The sequence below is a fragment of the Chiroxiphia lanceolata genome, chromosome 1 (assembly GCF_009829145.1).
Source record: "Chiroxiphia lanceolata isolate bChiLan1 chromosome 1, bChiLan1.pri, whole genome shotgun sequence".
Classification (NCBI taxonomy): Eukaryota; Metazoa; Chordata; class Aves; order Passeriformes; family Pipridae; genus Chiroxiphia; species Chiroxiphia lanceolata.
In genome coordinates, this window is record NC_045637.1 from 141,103,304 (window position 1) to 141,123,605 (window position 20,302).

The 20,302-nt window shown below is 38.8% G+C and overlaps 1 protein-coding gene across 14 annotated transcripts in view; it reads right to left on the bottom strand.

Moving 5' to 3' along the window:
* Nucleotides 1-5,361: 5,361 nt before the first annotated feature.
* The window catches only part of ARHGAP12 (Rho GTPase activating protein 12), a 76,101-nt gene continuing 61,160 nt past the window's right edge, over nucleotides 5,362-20,302 (bottom strand). For 11 of the 14 annotated variants that reach the window (XM_032692809.1, XM_032692800.1, XM_032692782.1 and 8 more), the window contains 9 exons: nucleotides 18,103-18,207; nucleotides 17,651-17,749; nucleotides 15,020-15,128; nucleotides 13,926-14,045; nucleotides 10,925-11,023; nucleotides 8,806-8,883; nucleotides 7,820-7,954; nucleotides 7,438-7,540; nucleotides 5,362-7,012 (listed from right to left, as the gene is read on the bottom strand). In XM_032692809.1, coding sequence (XP_032548700.1) covers nucleotides 6,838-7,012; nucleotides 7,438-7,540; nucleotides 7,820-7,954; nucleotides 8,806-8,883; nucleotides 10,925-11,023; nucleotides 13,926-14,045; nucleotides 15,020-15,128; nucleotides 17,651-17,749; nucleotides 18,103-18,207 — 1,023 coding nt within the window. In that variant the 3' untranslated portion in view covers nucleotides 5,362-6,837. The remainder of the gene's footprint in view (nucleotides 7,013-7,437; nucleotides 7,541-7,819; nucleotides 7,955-8,805; nucleotides 8,884-10,924; nucleotides 11,024-13,925; nucleotides 14,046-15,019; nucleotides 15,129-17,650; nucleotides 17,750-18,102; nucleotides 18,208-20,302) is intronic. The other 3 variants (XM_032692791.1, XM_032692753.1, XM_032692737.1) reach the window with 2 other exon arrangements.

The window sequence follows — 20,302 nt, forward strand, 5'->3', positions numbered from 1 at the left end:
CTCCAGTGCCCCTGAAGGGCTGGAGGGGGATGATTGTGCTGCTGTGTCCAGGCAGAGCTGAGCAGGCCTGTTGGGTGCTTGCTTTGCCTATGTTTTTCCTGGAGGGGCTTCCCTTGCTGGGCTGGGAGAGAGGCTGGGGTGCTGGGTGCCATGTCCTAGGGCAGGCCTGTCTGGGTGGGGGCTGTCAGGGTCCATTCATACTTGGATCTCTGCATGGTGGCACCTGGCAGCAGTTCATGGCTCCAGGATTTCTTTGTCTCACCCAACTCTCGCATCACAGACTATGATAAAGAAAGAATAACTTCAGCTGGACTTTACTGAACTCATGGGGACAGTGACAGGACCTGGATCCACCATGACCATCCCAGTCCCCAGGAATGCTCCAGCACATCATAGCTGAGAGTGCTGCTGTGGGTGATGAGTCATTTTTGCTCAGTTGAGCAGCATTACTTTAGGAGATAAATGGGAAGGAAGATTTGGCCAGGAGAAGCACTTTAATTTGATATAGGACATGAATGGCCAAGTAGGAACAAGGAAGCTGATGGCTAAATGGAAGGCTATGTGCCAATTCCATTCATAGATTCTTTAAAACCAGAGAGGACCATTATAATCACGATGTCTGGCCTGTAACACGCCACGAGCCTTAGCTCATGACCTAGCAAATTAGAAAGGCAGTAGGAAGGAAGGAAAGACACTGGTCTCCTCACTTCTGGCTCATACAGCATAGGCAGTGCTTCTGCCACCTGAGACTGATGCTGGCAGAGAGGAGTTTGCCTTGCCAGCAGCAGCAGCACTCAATGTTTCATTGTGCTGCATCCTGCTCTCATGTGCTCAGGCTTTCTTTTTATCTCAGGGATGCAAAGAAAGCCCAGGACAACCACCTGGGGAGTTAGTTATGATTTTAAAGAGCTAATGATGCCGCCCACTGTTCAATGTTTATAATAAACTGTCCTCTCCCCCTCTTAACTAAATTGTGTATATACAGGGTAAGAAGCTGTACCCAAGGACACTCTGAGCACTTGGCTTGCTGCATGGAGCTGCTGTACTCCACAAATAGGAAAGGGGAACAGAAAGTAATTTATTTTTGTGCATTTGAATGGGATAGGCTGGGAAGCTCCGGCAAAAGAAGGGGACAAGCATGATTGTGGCCTATAGCTGCAGTGTTTTAATGCACACCCGAAGACTGTGCAGTCCTTTTGGCAGCTGGCTCACAGCTCAGCCTACACAAGTGATGTGGATGGGAATTCAAAGGTTGCATGGAATTATATTGCTTTCCTTCAGTCTCGTGGCAAATATAATGCCTAATTGCTTAGCTTACGTACATTTCTGCAACACAGAAGAACACGCAGCCTGCGAAATAGGGAGCAGCACACAGCCTGCTTTACCTATTACCTGTAAAGGGACATTTTTTAATTCTCTAGTCCATGCTTTTATGATGATGACTGCTCTGTAATGAAGTGTCTATGGCTGAGCAGCCTGTGCCTCAGCCTCCACAGGCAAAGCAGTGCTCTGGGCAAAGCATAGCACATTCCAGCCCCCAGGCTCCAGGCTGTTGTACAAATAAGGAAGCAAAAGGTCCAAGCTGGATTGACTTCCAGTGCAGCAGGAATAGTAGGTGGATGAATAAAGCAAAAGGAGAGATTAATAGGAAAAAAAGTCTTATCATTAAAACTTCAAAGAGAAAAGCTAGAGCAGGACTAGTACATCAGCAAGAACAGCACTTCAGCTCTGAAACAGCTTTTTCATAATGGGAAATATGGTGGCATCCTTTATCCTACATAACACTTTAAAGGAATGCAGAGGAGAGGCACTACCTTGTCTCAGTTTTTCTTCACAGAAGAAAGCTGTGAAGCTGAGCAGGTCACAGGTGTGCTTGTCAAGACCAGCACCCACAAGATGTACCCACTCAGTCTTGAGGGACAGGTCAAGTGCTTGCAGACACAGCACTGCCCAGCTTGGGCTAATAGGAAAGATTTTCTTGGAGAAAGGTGATTTTCAGTTCTGTTTCTAGGTTAGGTACTCTTTTACTGGAACAAGTAACTAGTCAGGACACTCACATGCAGGAAGCGAACAAGCCACCACCAGCTCAGAAACACCCTCTTTGTAAAGGCAGCGAGCACTGGCACATCTGTGGCCAGCAAACACATCGACAGTAGTTTGATTCCAGCTGTTTGGTCACAGCACTCGATGAACCAGACAAGCTGACCGATGTTTAACGAGTATCTTCCAATGCATGACATATGAAATGACAGCTTTTAATTATGGTATTTATTTCTTTAGAGGACAGCAGTTTCTTTCACACTATGAGTTAACAAACTATTCTGAATAGATTTGTACTGTGTATGCAAATCTAAACTAGTTGTGAAGATAGTTTAGCTTGGAGCTTTATTTTTTTGCGCATACTCTCACTTTTCAGCTTCATACATTTCTTTCTTCTGGTGTGCTGAGGCTGTAACAGTGCTTCTCATGATCTGGTGCCACACAGGTTGGATCTCAGATAGGATGCTCAGTGTCACTAGAGTAACAGTCCCAAACTGAGAACAAGTTTATTTTTGTATTGTGAAGATGCTGGTTGAAAGAACATAGTTCTTGACTTCAGCACTCAGGTGCTTGTATCCAGTGAAGCTGGACATAAGCACACCCCTAAGGAGCTCACACATAGAAGCCACTCTGGAAAAGCCAGAGAAAGATGGGTAATGCCATTTTGTAATGTTACTTAACTCCATCTGTTTACAGAGCAAATTATCCTTAAAAAATATAGCCAGGCCTTCATTTGTATTGTAAGAAGTGCAAAAGAAGAAAAAGAGAAAAGAAAAAACAACCCCAACCCACACTCTTGGCAGCCTGGCTCTCTCCCAGGTCTCTGGCCAGGATTCCTGCAGTTCTGAGTGCCTGTTTCTCTGCTATCTTGCTTGTCTGTCACACCTGCTTTGTCTGGTTGCCTTCAGCGTTTTGCATTTACTTATTCCCACACTAAGGATCTCTCTCCCCTTCCCCAGCCAACTTTATTTTAGTGCAATAAGCTGCAAGATGAGGTTCCAAGAGAAATAAAACTGACACTATCCCTGCTCGTTCCACTTTACAGTTCTGAGTTAGATGTATTCAACACATATATCTTTTATTTTTTCAAAGTAGCAGCCGAGTACCTTACCAAATTGAATCCATTTCGGGAAGTTGTAGGAAACTAATATTAGAGCTGCCATTTAATTCTCAAGGCAATAAAAAGGACTGAGAGGCCAAGTTGCCTCTGAATGTCTTTCATGTTGGTTTGTTACACAGTGTGAGCTTGTTTTACAAGTGCTCTGTTTACAAGAATGCTGGGGGAGCTGGAGGGGGGGTGTGGGGATGTTCATTTAAGTCTCACATTCACATAGGGCTACTTTTGTAAAGGCCTGATCCAGTCCTACCAGCTGCTTGCCCACAAAACTTCGCAATTGTGGAGGCTAATTAAGATTCTTCAGAGGAGCTCTTCTCTCCCAGCGACTGCAGTGGCCTCATCAGACATGCTGTCCCTCCCCCTGGGCCCGGCAGAATGCCCTACTGTGCTTGTTCTACGTTATGGCTTATGAATTAACCAATTGATTCTGAAAATATCATTACTTTAGGGCTAAATAAAGTGCTTCCCTTAAAGGGGAAAAAGTCTGGGCTCTCCATAGGAATAAACTGATACTGTATTACCTACAAACTCCCTTCCCTCTGAGGCTGCCAGTTGAAGATTCACTTGCCAGGATACAATGGGTTCAATACAAAGGGAATTTATCATGGATTTCTGTGAAGATGGGGAGGAAAGCCAGGGCCCAGGCAGTAAGTGTGACCTATCCACTTGCATGTAAATAAAGCTTCCTGCAAGCAACTCTGATTAAAAAAAAATTAGTTTACATGAATTGACTCTGTATATTTGCCTTGTCTTTTTTGTGTCCACTTCTCTCTCCAGCTTCAAAGTAAAGAGACCCATAACTGGTATAGATCAAGCATGTCTGCAAGTTGCTTGGTACTAATGCTGTGTAGCTGAACTACAGAGCTGAACACAGCTCCAGTGCTGGAGCAAACTCAGCTGGCAGCAATATATGATGCTGGCCCTCCACTATCTTTGAGTGCTTATGGCCTCAAAAATGTATATTCAAGCCTTAAATTGGTTTTAAGCCAAAACCAAATCTGATTTAGAGCCTAAACTGAGGAATATATAAAATTAACTATGTTTCATCTAATACAAATAGCTGTGTCTGTGCAAACCCCTGGTTTTGAATATTTAAAAGAACACTAACTGCAGGAACAAGACAAGAACTTTCAAGCAGTAAAAAAACCCCAATGCAGTGACATACACAGTTTTAAATTGGTCACAATAAATGTACCATCAGATTGGACTTCATCCTCCTCCTCCCTAATGTTTCAAGTGTTTACCTACACCTCTTTCAATTAAAAAGAATACCCTCCCATCCCCAAACTAAAAATTAGAATATTAAGAACACTGCACAAAACCATACTATGCATTTGTAATAACAAAATGCTTTATTTGGGGGGAAAACAAGGAAAAGTGTGACATCCTCATTATCAAATTGCTTTAAAAAGGCATTCTTCCTTTGAAAAAGGTAACACTCGTACAGAAAAGGTGACCGGTGAACAAGCCCTCTCATTTAGCAGTGGGAATCCTTCCTTATTTTACAGCCAAAGTAAGGATTTGAACAATGTACAGCCACAGATTTCAAACTTTGCTGGTGTTTTCTGTTTCTGGTGTTTTCCAGTAGCTTGGGACATGGCCGCCTCCCAGCACTGCTCCGGTGTGACGACACACCGTGGAGATGGGGCTTTCACAGCTCTCACACAGGTCGCTTTGCAACAAACCACAAGACTTCACCATTACCACAAGAAGACACTGAGAAAGCCACAGGGTAACTAATCTTCTCGTTTATCTCCAAAAACTTTTCATGCAAGCCCTATGCTCATATGAAATTCTCGTACCATTCATCTGATTACGCCTCAGTGCGTCACCACACATCCCCTCTGCTGTGAGCCAGGACTGTGTGTGGAAGGTGCACAGCAGATCAGAGGCTACTGACATACAATCACTTCCTCAACGTAACTGCTTTCTGTACAGTAGGTTCCACGTTAGGATGTGTTTTAAAGACTGGAAATTTATATCCATTAATTACTTCTGCCCTCTCTGAACCTTAAGTTAGAATTTAAGTTGTTAAAGAAAGGGACTGGGAAGTTCCTAAAATTGTTGGGTTATAAAGCAGGCATTCATCTTTTAGTTCAGCGTGACAACTCTTTGCCACAAGTGGTATCCAGCCATGCTAAGGGGTAAGATACATTGGTCTTGTTTAAAGGGGGTTCATGTTGTCTGAAGTGTGAATGGCAAACTCTAAAAGAACTATTGGTTTTCTTTATTTAGGTTAGACATAACAAATATGTCAGATACAGCAGTTAGTCTAGAAAAATACATTTAAAAAAATCTTCAGCAGACCATGCTCCCTGTAACAAAATCTTTCAAAACCAATTTTACAAATTATTCTACATTAATGTAAAAAGAAAATCTTAAATTTAGCATCATGGATTCCACCAAATATCTATCTATCTATCAAAACATGACTTTCACTATTTGTAGGTGTTAGAATTCATAATACATTTTTCTAATGTATCCTGTACATATTAAATAACCTAAAAGGCTCCTCTTGTAGTGCATTAACCATTTAGCAAGCACACTCAGTATTTCTCCAGTACCATTTGCATTACAGTTATTTGCCTGCAAATGTAATTAACATCTAAAAGTGCACACAGTTAGATTCCCTCCCTCCCCATAACCTGTTTCCCTGCTGAAACCCAGACATCCACTGGAAACATTATGCTACTGTAGCTAATCTACCCATGATTAGAAATGTGTGACTAAAGTGTTCTTAAACTATACAGGGACTGAATTATATACAAGAATCAAAAGGACAGCCTGTATTTACATCAAGAATGAACTTCCACTACCACAGCATTATACCATGAACTCAGTACAGTGTTACAGTCGGTGTTTACTTAGGACTTCAGATTTAGATCGGTATAACACAAAACTTAGCTCAAGAAATACCCTGAAAAAATGAACATGTTTATTAAATATTACTTCTGTTATGCCATAAGCCATATCCATTGCTGGATATTCTTACAAGTTCAGTGTTTGAAATAGCGTAATAGTGTGCTGCTCTATGAAGCAGCTAAGAACTTCTAGAAAGGTTGCTGGGGAAAAAAGGAAATAAAGAGAAGCGAAAAAAAACCAACAGAAAAAGGGGGGAAAAGGAAAAAAAAAAAAAAAAGAAGGAAAAGGGGCAGCAGATACCAAGTGATATTAGATTTGAATAACTAAACCAAACTGTTAGCACAAGTCCAAGACAGGCACCACATGCAGAAACCCCTTGGAAAAGTGTCATAGAGATCTGAGTAGGTTGTAATACACAAGCTTAAGATGTTTCTTCACTGAATTTTTCCATACTATTTGGCAGGACTTTTCCCTACCAAGTGGAAGAATTTTGAGATTAAATTCCAGATTATCCAGTTTGAGATTAATGGCTTTACTCTCCAAGAACTCCAGTGTATGAACCTATATTACATTTTTCCAATGCTACTTGAAAAAGGCAAACTATAAACTTTTCAATTCACTTTTTACATTGAACTTCTCAAAGAAATCCAAAGTGTTGTCTTTAATTTGCATTAAAGTGGTCAAACATTTCTCCTGTTTCTTCCCCCCCCAAAAGTGCAAAAAATGAGTTGCTGCTTGGTCCACAAACATAAAATAATTCCTTCTGATGGAGTACTGCTGCCAACTCATCACTTCCAGCTTCTACTTCAAGAAAAACGTCAGCGTCCAAAGATGGAATTCAATTCCAGTAGAATTAACTCTACAATCTGATTCTGGTATACTGTGTGGACTGCTATGTTACCAGTCTCTTTCTCTGGTTTTAATAAGGTTGGACCAAAAACTATCGCTATACTTTGATAGGTCATTCGGTTCTTTTCTCCATTTTCTACAACTCTGAAAGAGAAAAAAATACACAAAAAGAGACTTATCAGTGTTGACAGGATGACAGAAAAAAACACAGTCCAAACCAAAAGACTAGTCATAGTATTTATGTAATGAGTAGTCTTCTTATTAGGACATGCAGCTGCTGTAATTTCCCTCTCTACAAAAGTTTTGTTTTGAAATGTTATTCCTGGTCCTCTCACAATCCCTCAAACATAAGGGCTTGGCAGTAAACATCACAACTATGAAGCATACTGTCTAAGGTCTATTTGGTGCTCCGCAAGCTCACATAAAAACAGACTGACGTATTGCTCATAACAGCTCCAATATAGGACATAAAAATGCAGTGGAAACAGCCATCTAATACTTTAAATCAGATTATTTAGCTTTAAGAGAGGGTCAGCAATACAAAGTCTTTCCTTCTCTCTCTTACTTACCTCTTCAGGTGTCTAAAGAGTACCTGCATAGTGTCCTGATTTGGTTTTGGCAACTGTTTGATTAAATCTTTAACAGCAGGGACACGCTGCCTTGGCTCTTGCTCTGCAAAAGGATGAGGTATACAAACAAAAATTCAGTATTTTTGTTTAAAACTTTGGCATAAAATTTAACAGGCTGGGAATAAAAGCCATGGTTTGCAGTGGCAATACAAGATAGGACACTGCCACCTCCCGACCGGCCCTTGCATTGCAGACAGGCAATTCCACGGTAGTTACCACCGTTTATAATCAAAACATTCTTTTTATGTCCAAAATAATTAAAACAATTGTATGTATTGAGCAGAACTCGTACAAACACCACGTCCATATTTTTCAGACTTACTAATTGCATTGACAAAGTCATTGAAGTGATTGTAAGTGAACAGCGGCTCTGGCAATTCTCTGAAAAACATCTTTAAAGCTCCTGTGATGACGTGAATATCTTCCCATTTACTGTCATTCAAGTCCAGTTTCTCATCTGATAGAGAAAAATGAATAATTAGTGTTAATAATTTAACTATAAAAGCTTTTTTTTTAATTTGTTTTAAATAAACTTAACTATTCTTTTGTACTTATTGCTTTTAAAGCAGTGAAGACTTGCTCCACTTCAGCTCCTTCTGTAACCCATTCTGGGATATAGAGCTGTGGCAGCATAAAAAGGGATACAAAACCTCAACCACTACAGGCTGAGATGGCTAAACTCTGCCTACTACACTACATGCAGCTCCCCTACACTGAGGGCATTTTCCAGAAGGGAACAGGAGTTGCTGACATAACACAAATTTTTTTCCTGTCAATTAGGAAATGAGAGGTCGGATTGTGGATGGGCTACTGTCCCCTTCCTAGTTGCACCGAACAAAACACTATGATTTTGCCAGATGAAAGAGTTTTCTACACAGAGCATGGTGAAGAGGAGTTAAGCCCCTCCACACTAAAGGGCAGTAGCAAATCTCATTTAAAAAAAAAAAACATTAACTTACAATTTTAATGCTAGTGAAAGGTTAACATGTTTGCTGTTTTTCCATAAGGTATGGAGTTATTTTGTCTGAAATAATCCCCTCTCCTCAAATTCTATTACCACCTTTATTTAGAATTCTGTTCTAGTAATGCCTTTATGCTCCACACGAGACCAAGCCTCCAGGCTATTGGGTTTTTCAAGTGGTGTATATTACATACTCAGTTCCACAATTTTGAAGTAACTTTACTTTGAAGATGGCAGTAATTTCTCATGATATACTACAGTTATAGAGAAAATTTTTTCCTGAGCTTTCCATGGACTTCAACCATCTGAAAATATATGCAATTGTAATGTAGTTGGAAGAAGCTTACCATGGTTGACTGCAAATCTTAGCTTCTGTATCACTGCAAGATTGCCACTAACTCTGTATAAGCCATCAATATCTAATCCTGAAACAAAGAGATAAATCCATTTTAACACCTCACACATATTTGAATTCTGAAATCATTAGGCTGCTTCTTTATAGGTCTACTCAGCAAAATTAAAAACAAAAGAAACCCACCTTGTAAAAAAGGGGGGGGAAGTTAAACTAGGTTTTTTTGATGGGCAGGGTTTATAAGAAGAGGTTTAATTTGCTGACACAGGTTTGGTAGGGCCAAGTTCAAAGTGGTCTCTAGAACTTCCTATGCAAGTAGAAATGAGGCAACAGCTCCAAGTTTCCCCAGTGAGACTCATTATGTCTTGTATAAGATGCTCTTGGTGGGTGGGCAGGGAATACACGGGAGTCCAACATGCAAGAACCAAGTATTTTGTGGAAACAATGTTCAATTTTTTAGGTATGGTTAAGAAATCCAATCAAGTCATGCACAGAGAGCATCTCAAAGTTGTCAAGTGACCAGGTTTGCATAGAGAAGGAATGCTGTGCATGCACAGAGCTACCCAACAGCCTACAACACTAAAATGGGTAGCCCTTGCCTTAAAGGATTGCACACTCAATCAGAAAAGAAGAAAACTGTCTCTGTGGTTGTTACTGTAGTTACTCAGCAGTGATTAGGAGGTAAGGAATTTATTTAAAGAGTCACTTGAATGCAGCATGTGAGTCAGTGCCACTGAGCAGGTGAGTGTTGCCAGAATACCTGCAAGTCCCTGTAGCTCCTCATGGAGTTGTCTGATGCAACAGAGCACAGTTACCAGCACCATGTGACATATCCCTTTTCCCCATAATCCACTAGTCATTCCTTTACAGAAAGAACTGATTTGAAGTGTATTGGCAGTAGGAAGAAGAGTTGGAGAAGGGGGAAAAAAGCTGTTCATTTCTGTCAGCTTCCCCTCAGGTATTTAAAAAAGGAAAACTTCACTATCTTCACTGCAGTCCTGTCTTTAAAATAAAAAAGAAATAAAAAAAAAAAAGGAACAAAGCAGAATAACCTCTTTCTTACAACCTGCAGATCACAGGTGGAATAAAACCTGCTGTCACAAGCAAGGTGGCAGTTTGTCAAACTGCAGTAAGGCAATGGAAGCAGTTATTTTTCCCCTCCCAGGCCATAAGATAACAGCATTGAGAAAGAGGTCTACAGGCTGCAACAAAATCCTAAATGAAGTTTCCATGAAGATGCCTTAGAATTCACATGTATTCCCCCTGTAACACTTACCCTGATTCTCAAGAGAACGTTCTCAGATTAACGGACTGGAATATATCTGAATGATGATTATGGAGATGCCATAATCCCCTCTCAGTCATGTTTTCCAAGAGATAGGGCAATGACAACAGCAAGAAACAAGCAAGAAAACCAGCAGAGACTACAGCCATGTCAGGAGTCACAACCAACATATTTTCAACAAAGATTGAAGGTGTCCTTTACAGCAGACAACCCAGAATGTCACATGTAGCTTTCAAAGTTTTCTCAGTTATTAGGTAGGAGACACTTATTTGCAATGAAAGCAAAGAAAAATTGAGTCAATGTGTGGGCACTGATAATCTCCAGAATTGCATAAAATTTAGCAGTCGGTGTAACTGGCTGAAGGGCATCAAACTGATAGACTCATCTTCTGGCAGTCAATGTGTATACAGAGCAGGAACACAACCTCTTTTGTTGTTTGTTTCAAGGAAGTTTTAATAGAAGTGATTGTTAGCATGCTTAAACCTTCAAAAAATGAATGGTTGCATTGTTTCTCTCTTCTAATCTGAGAAGATTACTACTTCTTGTAATCCCTCTTTCCTTAGAGCCTTGCTGCCAGGAGGCTGCTCTGCCTTCTCATCAGCTCAAAATATACTGAAGCAGACCAGTTGCTCAGGTATAAGATTTCCTCCCCTCTTCCCATTTTGGATTCCACCTATGTCCCCATTCTTGAAAACCCAGTGCTAACTACAGATACAAGTTTCAGATTATTTTCCCCAAATAACTCTACAGCATTTTAAGATTAAAACATTCCAAATTAGGTAAGAGTGGTGAGCAAAAGAGATTTGAAAACAAAAAACTTCAACCATACCATGTTCCTCAACATGCTCAATGCACAGCTTCACGAACTTTGGCACCGTGCCGTTTTCTCTTTGACACAAGCTGGTGAGATTTGAACCAAAAACTTGATCTGGAACCAAGTAAAGAGACTGATTTACGGTGGAACAGGGATCAAGTGACAGAACTAGTTCAGGTTAAAACAAACCTCTACAAAGGGCAAAGACTACTGGATACAATTGTCATGGTATTGGAGTGGAAATAGGAAAGTTTTGAAAAGAGTTTGCAGCAGCTCCCAGCGAGAAAAAGCTCCCAGTAAGAAAGAGTGTCAGCAGTTAAACAAATGTGAGCCTCTGAATAAGAAACTTTTGCTACTGAAATCATTTTAACCCATCAGGTGGTACTTGTAAGAGTCATACAGATAATATGTATTACATAATAATGTAATGAGAAATGCAATGGATTCAAACGTGTCCTGTTACACTCCATTCCTGTTCTGATTTCAAGATATTTTATTGTAATCTTTGTTAAAAATGTGAACAGAGATAATAAGCTTTAACTAGAGTGAAAGCTTTAGGCATTCCTTGGGGGAAAACTCTGTAAAATTTCTTTCACTCAACCTACTATTTAACAAAGCAACATGTATCAATTTATTTAATGTATAGTCTTCTAACTTTTAAAGTATAGTCTTTTAATGTATAGTCTTCTTTTTAAGTTCTGATATAGATTTGTAAAAAAACCTTAACAGAGCTCTGAATGGATACAAATGTGACCATGCATAGGCAACCTCTCTGCAAGGTCAGAATCTAAATATAGATATTTATGGTCAAAGATAAATTTGAGTCTTGTTTTCAAAACTACAGAATCCAGGGGGACTGTTTTCTATCATAAACTGGAGCAAAATGAAAATCAGCTTGGGCAGAGAAGAGAATCTTGCAACGTCTCTCTGAATTTCAGCAATGTTGATTCCTCTTATTTCAATTATGTTATCACCAAACCCTTTAATAGACCCATTTCTATGGCTTTCATCAAAGATGACCAAATAATAGACGGCCTCCTCTGTTCAAATGCATGAAACAGAGAAGCAAAGCTCACACTCTTAAAGGGAAGAAGGTTTTTGTTTGGTTGTTTTTTTAACCAGTTAAATAAGGTATGTAAGTGACCATCTTCCCAGAATGAAGCATATCTTACTTCAGAGCTTCTGCAGAGACTGCTCTTGCATTTACATCAAGCACAGTATCTACTTCATTTCCATTTTTCATGTTTAGTAATTTAAAGTAGATTCATTAACAACTCTTGCATCTTGACAACTGCTTTGGGAAATCCAAACAGCACACCAAACCAATTATACAGTATGAAAATGGGCATTTAATGATATTATTAGCATATACATATAAGGCCAGTGGTCCAAACCACCTGGAGCCCTGCTGCAGCTACTCATGCAGCCAGCTGTATGAGCAGAATCAGTAGCAAAGGACTGAAAAAGTGCACACAGTAGAAAGCCAGGCTAGCATGCAGCTGTGGCAGGTAAAGCAGTGCAGATTAGGTAGCAGAAGAAAATAGTAGCACGTAACAAAGTAATTTGCTACAATTGCCTTTGACTTTATTAATTTCAACATACAGAGGAATAATATTTTTTCTTCTTATCTCAAAAGTAACTTCTGTACTTTGGCTTTTCCACGTGAAAAAACTTTAGCACAGTTACTTCTCCACTTAGTGCATGCTGTTTCAAGTGGATTTTTCTTTCTAGAACTTTTCACTATTTTTTCTGCTCATACCAAGTTTGCCAAGCTTTCCATTTACTAAGCTTGTTCTGTAGCAGCCACAAAAGTAAGTTGGTCTTTTAAATAAAGACTTCTGTATTCTTCATTCATACAGCAAATGTAAAACTGTACAGTGCAGATCCAACTTTTAAAATTTACACCATGCTTTTAAATAAAAACAAACTCTTCATTCCTTAACGTCTTTATTAAAAATCCAATCATTAGCACGCACATGTACAAATTAAACTTGGCTTAGTGTTTACTGTTGCTAATGTCAAAAGTTACGTCACTGAGCCATGACATGAATACTAATCTGTAAAGCAGAATAAAATGTCGAAGTCTGGGAATAATGCCTCCTTATTCCAAACAAAATTTCCATCATTTACAGTTATATTATATTTGCAGATACACAAATATATCAAACACCACATGCAACAGAAGCACACCTGTTAAAGTATGTAGTTAGGCAAATTACAGTAGGATTTGGTCTGGTATTTGCCTACCCATATGCTATTTTGACCCTAGTAGAGCACCATCTACAAGTCCTGCTAAAGCATACAAATAAATAAATAAATGAAGTTTTACAGTGAGTACCAAGTCAATAATTTACACAAACAAATCAACTTAAACCTGTGCAAATACTGTTCTCTGAAAGTTTCTACAAGCGTGACAAAAGGAAATCAATTCTTTCATAACTTTGATTCAAGAGTATCTGTAAGATCCATTGTTTGTGAAACAAAACAATGTATACATTCAAAAAAACGTTAGGGGAAAAATGTTTAAGTTAGGATTCCTTTAACCTTATCCTGGTTTGCCTAAACATCTCATTTCTTATGAGATGGCACAATTGTCTGGTTCCACACAGACTAAAACACCCTTGTGAAACAGGTGAGCCCATGCACCCAGCTTTGTACCCAAAGGGCTTTTCTTTCCCTTATATGCACAGCTCAGAAGAGTGAAATGCAGTGGTTCTTTGCTAAAGAGTCCAAGTCCAAATGGGCTCCTAGGCCCTCAATTTTCACTGCAGTTTTGCCAGCAGTGAGCTGAAGGAGAGCTCATTGCTCAAAAACCCCTGTGCAGTTTAATGGCTCGTAGCAGTGCTCAGAAGTACAACAGTCAATCACCAGTTCCACTATACATCCAAGACTTTTGTTAAACAAACTATACACATGTATTTTACTCTGGAACTAGATCATTTTAACCCCCATTTTACACATGAACTACAAAACTCAGCTTTCCAAATTACTTCCTCTGTTAAAAAGGTTCATTTACCCTTAATGTAGCCTTTTTCACGGACGGCTTGTAACGTAGGGCGCCGTGTAAGAAACTTCTTGAGCTTCGTTTTGGTCTTTTTCTGATCTGTGGAATCTATATTGCTAGGTGCTTTCACTGCTGAAAAGAGAAACACATTTAGCATTACTAGCCACAGAACCAACACTGCATTTATCAGCCAAGAAACCAACATTACAAAAAAAAAAAAAGTAAGATCCAAGATACATAAAAAAGCTATTCAAATTTGCAATGCATCCACAATTTTTACCTTAACTTTTTGGAACTCCTTGTAAACAGCACCCAGTTTTCAAACCACTAAGACAACCCTGCCACAAAAACCTGCAAAGCCAACTAAATGGTAGCTTACATAAGGAATCGATGTGGAATTTTAAAAATACAGCTATGTGTGCAAACCTGTCTTGTGTCTCATTAGGTTAGGTATTTTTGAAAGAAATAAATATTTTCTTGAAAACTACATATAAGACCTGGAAAAAACCAGTCTGCCTGATTAATTTTTCTGTGCACAGGAAGTTAATTTCTGCATTTTAAAGCAATTTAGCTCCAAAATTCTGAAGTTGTAATTAAAAATGTTTAGTTTCTCTAAATCAGCCAGTACATCATTACTAACTTAGTGAAACTGTAGTTTAAGTTAACAGTGCAAATATTTATAGATGCCGTGCCCCAGATAAAAATCAAGTAAAACTATTATAATCAGTAGGTCAACAAAAGAATTCTTATTCAAAACTATTTATAAAAGTCAGATAAAACAAACACCAATTACTTCTGTGCATTTGACACCACCTCAAAAATAATTCATTTTACCACCACTTATTTTCCCATTTTTAATGTGTTATACAGTAGAAGATAAAGACATTTCACACTTTTTTTAAAAAATTTGATCAATAAAACATGGAAGAAAATTTACCAAATGGCATAGGATGCAGAATGAACTACATAAAAACCTGTTTCCAAACTTGAGTAGTTTCATTTTTATCTGTCCTTTTGAATTCTTCCCTATTTACATGTAATAATGAAGATGCAGAAAATGAAAACTGGCATTGCTAGAAAAAATGAATGGAAAAATTTCAACTCACAACGAAGTTTCTTAGAGTCTTTATTCTCCTTCTCTTTCTCTTTGTCTTGTTTTTCCACCCCAGGAGAATCTGGTACCTCATCTTCTAATGGTTCATCAGGCTCTATTACCTATTAGATTTAAGATACACAGTGATCAGTTTGCCAGTTCATAGAATATAGCATTAATACACAGGTTTCCTGTAGACAGTTCTACAATACATAATTTTTCCTCCCATAATGATATTCAGTTGGTTCTTTCCTGAACTCTAGGTGTTAAATGTCTCTTCAGAGATGATACCATTTCTGGCAGAGTGAATTACTTCAAGAAACACTGTTTCATATAAGACTCAATAAAGAAAGTTTTGCTGGGCACTGAACAAAGTACAACCAGGTCTTCACGATAACACTTCATTACATCAACCAATAAACAACAGAAATTATTTTTGGTTAGGTTTATTTTCCAAATCCAATAGACAAACATCAGTTATTTAATGGTCTGCTATAAAAATGCCTGACTGATCAGAGTTGAACACTTCTAGATCATTTACCTAATTTCATATCTCTGTAACTAAAATTTTCTTCATAGAAATTAGGGCTACCAATTGGAAAATTTCACTACCATCAAAACATACACTGAATTCACTCTGAAAAACTAAATGTACCCCTGCCTGAAATTCTTGTCCTGTGTTACTGCTATCTCAGCATATTCTCATTAAACACTGTCAAGTGAAAATGTAGATCACATTGAAGTGTGGAGGCAGGTAATCTGTACATCTGCAGCCTCATACCTACGCTATGTGCATGACTGCACATCAGGAGATGGGAAAAGAAACTTCCTCAGGTTTCAGGACAACATATTCCCTTCCAAACCCACATTTTTTCTTACTTCACTTCTACTGAAGTGAACTGGACTGCCTACACAGTTACCAAAATCTGACCATAGAGTGCCTTCTGTTACAAGGAAGGACCTTTTAAAAATAAGGCAGTTGTGTACTCCAGAGCATTCGGTAAGTAGCAGCATGACTTCACTGACTAAGCTGCATTTTAACTCAAAGGGCAGGTGTTGGCTTTAAACACCTTCATTTCTTGTTCCTTTTCGAAAACTTTGGATAGCCTTTTTACACAAAGACCAATTTATTCAACTGCCCAATTCATGTCCCCAAGGATCCTCCATCATTCTTCATGAGGCCTCAAAGCTCTTTAGGATTCACACATTTTAAACCTAGTAACTGTTGGGGGGGGGGGAAATCACCAGGAATCTAATTGGTATTATGTAACAAATCTAATCTAATAACTTGGAAATTTCTGTATGCAAAAAAGAGCTGTCACATCCTTTGTAGGTAGCTATTGCTCTTGCACAGCATATTGCCACAACAGCAAAGGAGCAAAGAGAACAGAATCTCATCTGCCCCTTCTTTTGAGGAAGATCTCATCACAGTAGGAACTAGTGTCTTGGTCATGGGAAAAATATTCACAGCTACTATTACCATAAGCTTTCCAAAATTAAAAGCTGGCTTTAGTTCTGATGGATATTTGTACCCAAAGCTTCAGTACTCCAAGTTATCAGGTAGTCTGACATACTTTAACTTATGCCTTGTTATCTTGGGTCTCTTGGCTACCAGCTCCCAGCAGTAATAATACATCACCATTTCTTCCAGAGTGCTGATAAACTCTCCTTATTCCACTATCACTTCCTCAACCTAACATGTAGTATCTCACTCACATCTCAGCATATCTCAGCCTTTTCATCTCCATTCGCATTTAAGCAGGAAAGAAGTGGCCTCAGTGGTGTTACACAGGGCAGAAGGAAGGCTGTTGCTGAGTCACTGCCTTGCCTGGCTATTAAGGGGTCATGACATTTTCATACCACAAGAAAGCAAATTAGAAGTCTAAACCATGAGCACTCGGAAAGAAACTGAACTACTCATATTAGCCTGCTGTGTTTTGGTGGAAAACAGCCATATGTGAAAAACATCAGAGCCAAGAAAAAGGAAGGCCACTGAGTGGCATTGAAAGCAATATAAACAGAGATAATGGGCAGCAGCCAATCTGTAACTATTAAAAAATAAGAATACATATGAAGTAAAACTTGATATGAGAGGGATTTTTTCCCAAAATCTCCTCCAACTCCTTATGAATTAAAAAATTGTTCTTCTTGTTTGGCAATATCAAGATCAAATGCTCAAGTATTTTCTGACACTTAAGTAGTTGGCACTATGCTGTCAGATGGGAAGAGATAATACAGTATTTTGCCAGGGCTTTTAATTTGCACTTTAGTGCAGCCTTACTAAGTGAACAGCACTATCAAATGCGGACAAATGTGTCACGAAGCATTCCCTCAGCCATCCTCCCCCTTCATTCCCTCTCTGTCAGAACCTTTCAGATCACTGAGACAGACAAGTATTTGGTCACAAAAGCAAGTTCATTTCTGAGATGGAGGTCAGCCCACACTTTCTTTCTTAATCCAGTGGACCATCGTTCTTCCTCTGCCACTATTAATTATATTTCACTTGTCACCATATCCTCAAACTCCTGCTCACTCTCAAGAAGATCAGTAAATGAAGATGTACATGGAGCATTAGTTGTTACATCAATCAGTTTACTAAATAATATTACCTTGAAAACAGAGCCTTCATGACTCAAATACATACCTGATTATTGATGGTATAGTTAAGAACTTTATACCATTCATTAATAAAGCCATCATTATCAGATTGAATTAAGAGCTCAGTTCCTTGGCGGGTTTTTAGCTTTAAAGAAATAAAAACAGATACCATTAGAATTAATAAACACACCACAATTCAAAAGTGAAATTATCAAAATCAAATTAAACTTCTCCCTGGCATAACTTAGATAATACATAGCCACTCAAGAACACTTACCAGTGAAAACAGTAAATAACAATCTGCTTAAAATTGAAAAGCATATCCCATTTCAAAATATTTAAAATGGACATTTCTTGCAGGTACCAAAGATACCATATACATTTAAGCTGGTAGAAATGGATAAAAAAACATTTTTTTTGAGGTTTTGATTTTAGAAAAAACCTCTTACATCAATAATTGAAATGCATAGATCCCTTCATTTAAATGAAATAATTCACCTCAATAACATTCTTTTTGCTGGATTTGTCCTTTGAGGCCCAGTCAATCAACGCCCCTTTGAGATCCACTGTAAATTCTGGCTTAGACTGATTGACACCAAACTTCTGGAAAAAAACAGGAACAATGATGTCAAACTTAAAAACAAAGAAATTCTTTAAAGGTACACAATCTGGCAATTCCCTAAATACAGCATTGTTATTTACAGTCTATACAACTTAACCCAAATACAGTACTTTACCACAAATCCACAGGCATAATACCAGGAAAACAAAAAACCTTACATTGAGCACCCTGTAAACATATCTATTACAAGCTGCTCAAATTAAAGCCTTCAAAATTCCATAACTAAGTGCTGATCAGATTCCAGCAGAGCTTCTTTCCCTATCAGAAATGGTAGAAGTTCAAACAGCGTTTGATTGTAGCTTGATTTTAATCAAGATAGTCACAAAACTATTAAACAAAACTAGCTAATAAGTAACTGAACAAAAAAAACCCCAAACATTGTCACTTAATCAGTGGTTGTATATAAAACTAAAAATCAACCCAGACAGTAGGTTTGCTAGACAGAAATCACATCCCTCCACACTGAGAAAGCACTTTCAGTTTTTACATTTATCTATAAATTTTTTTTTATTTTTTTTTTTTTAAACATTTACGCCCCAATGCTTTTATATTTTTCTGTAGTGGTTCCATTGGGGCATATCCTACCAAGTAAACAGAACTCACTGTCTAGCTACTAAACTAGCAAATAACCAAATAAACAGCAAATAACCAAAGCAATGAACAAAAAAAACACCTGAAACATTTAACCCACAAGTAACCCTTCAAACAATTTGGAAGCAAACATCAGGGAGCTATTTTTACCTATTACTTTTACATCTATGTTAGCTATCTAAATTTTTTTAAATAAAGTACTTTCACTAGGATTTCAACATACACCACATAGCTTTGAAATGCAATTCCTGAAGGAAATCAATTCAGTGGCCCATACAAACAAAAAGCTTTAATTGTGAGTAAAATATGGAACAGGAAAAGCTGTAAGTCACTGAGTTATAGCACAGAAATTTAATGTTGTAGTTCCAGGGAAAGCTTGTAGCATCTGCTCCATCAGAAAGGCTCTTTTCTATTCCTTTAAGAAGTCTTTGATGTGTGAATGCTGCTCCTGTGACAGCTCTGGGGGACCTAAGCCCCAGGACAAGCTCCTTGTTCCAAACACAGGTTTCCAGCCTGTACAAGAACAGTCATATCCAAGGGGAGAAAAAAAATGGTTCAGAAAACAGGACTAATCTGCTGCTTCTGATTAAATTCCCAGCATGGATGTTAATTAATGCTAATTGTGTTTTAGAAAGGCTGTTTACCACTGAAAAATCTCCCTGCCTTGAGTCCTAAGGGCAATGAAGTGTTGAATGGAAAGTAGCATCTTAACTTCTTTATTTTACCCCTGAAATATCAGAGAAGGGGAGTATTTCTAATTTACCCAATGCCAATTAGCACTTGGGGAAAAAAAAACTCCACCACTTTTCCCTTTCTAACTTAAATCTCAGATACCTCATCTAAGAACATTTCTTGTTAATTATAGTAGAGCTTTTGAGAGAGGCCCAGCTCAGCAGCAGAGTCCACAGGAACAATCTCTGGGCCACTGTGGCTCTTGCAGCAGCTGCCTGTTCAAGAGAATGTCACATAACTGCTGCACACACAACAAAAGTGTCCCAGACGCACTTCCTGGCAGCCTAGATCAATACTGCTGCGTGTTGGAAAAAAATTCAAATCAATTTATAGAGTTTGGCACTGGAGAGAGCAGGAAGCTGGTGCCAAAGTCCACTGTGGGACTGTGGGTGGGGAAGGTTTGCGTGTGATCAGCTAAAAACACGACCCAGATGATGCTGAGCAGCACAGGAGAGGAGGAGAGGACCTGCTGCAGGTGAACAAACAACAACAACAAAAATACGAGTCACTGCTGCTCTGACCAAAAGGAAAGCCCCCCAATATTTAGCTCGCTGAACTCCACACCTAAGAGATCGCAGCACTACCTCCAACACCTTTACACTCCACCCATCATTTTGGCCTGACTCCAGCATTTCAGAGAAGCACAGAAGAAAGCAAAAACTAGAAGCTAAAAAAGGGGAAAAAAGAAGTCTCCTCCCACTTCTTCACTCAAATGGTGGCCAAATTGCTGTGTGAGATCCAAGGGTAGGTAAA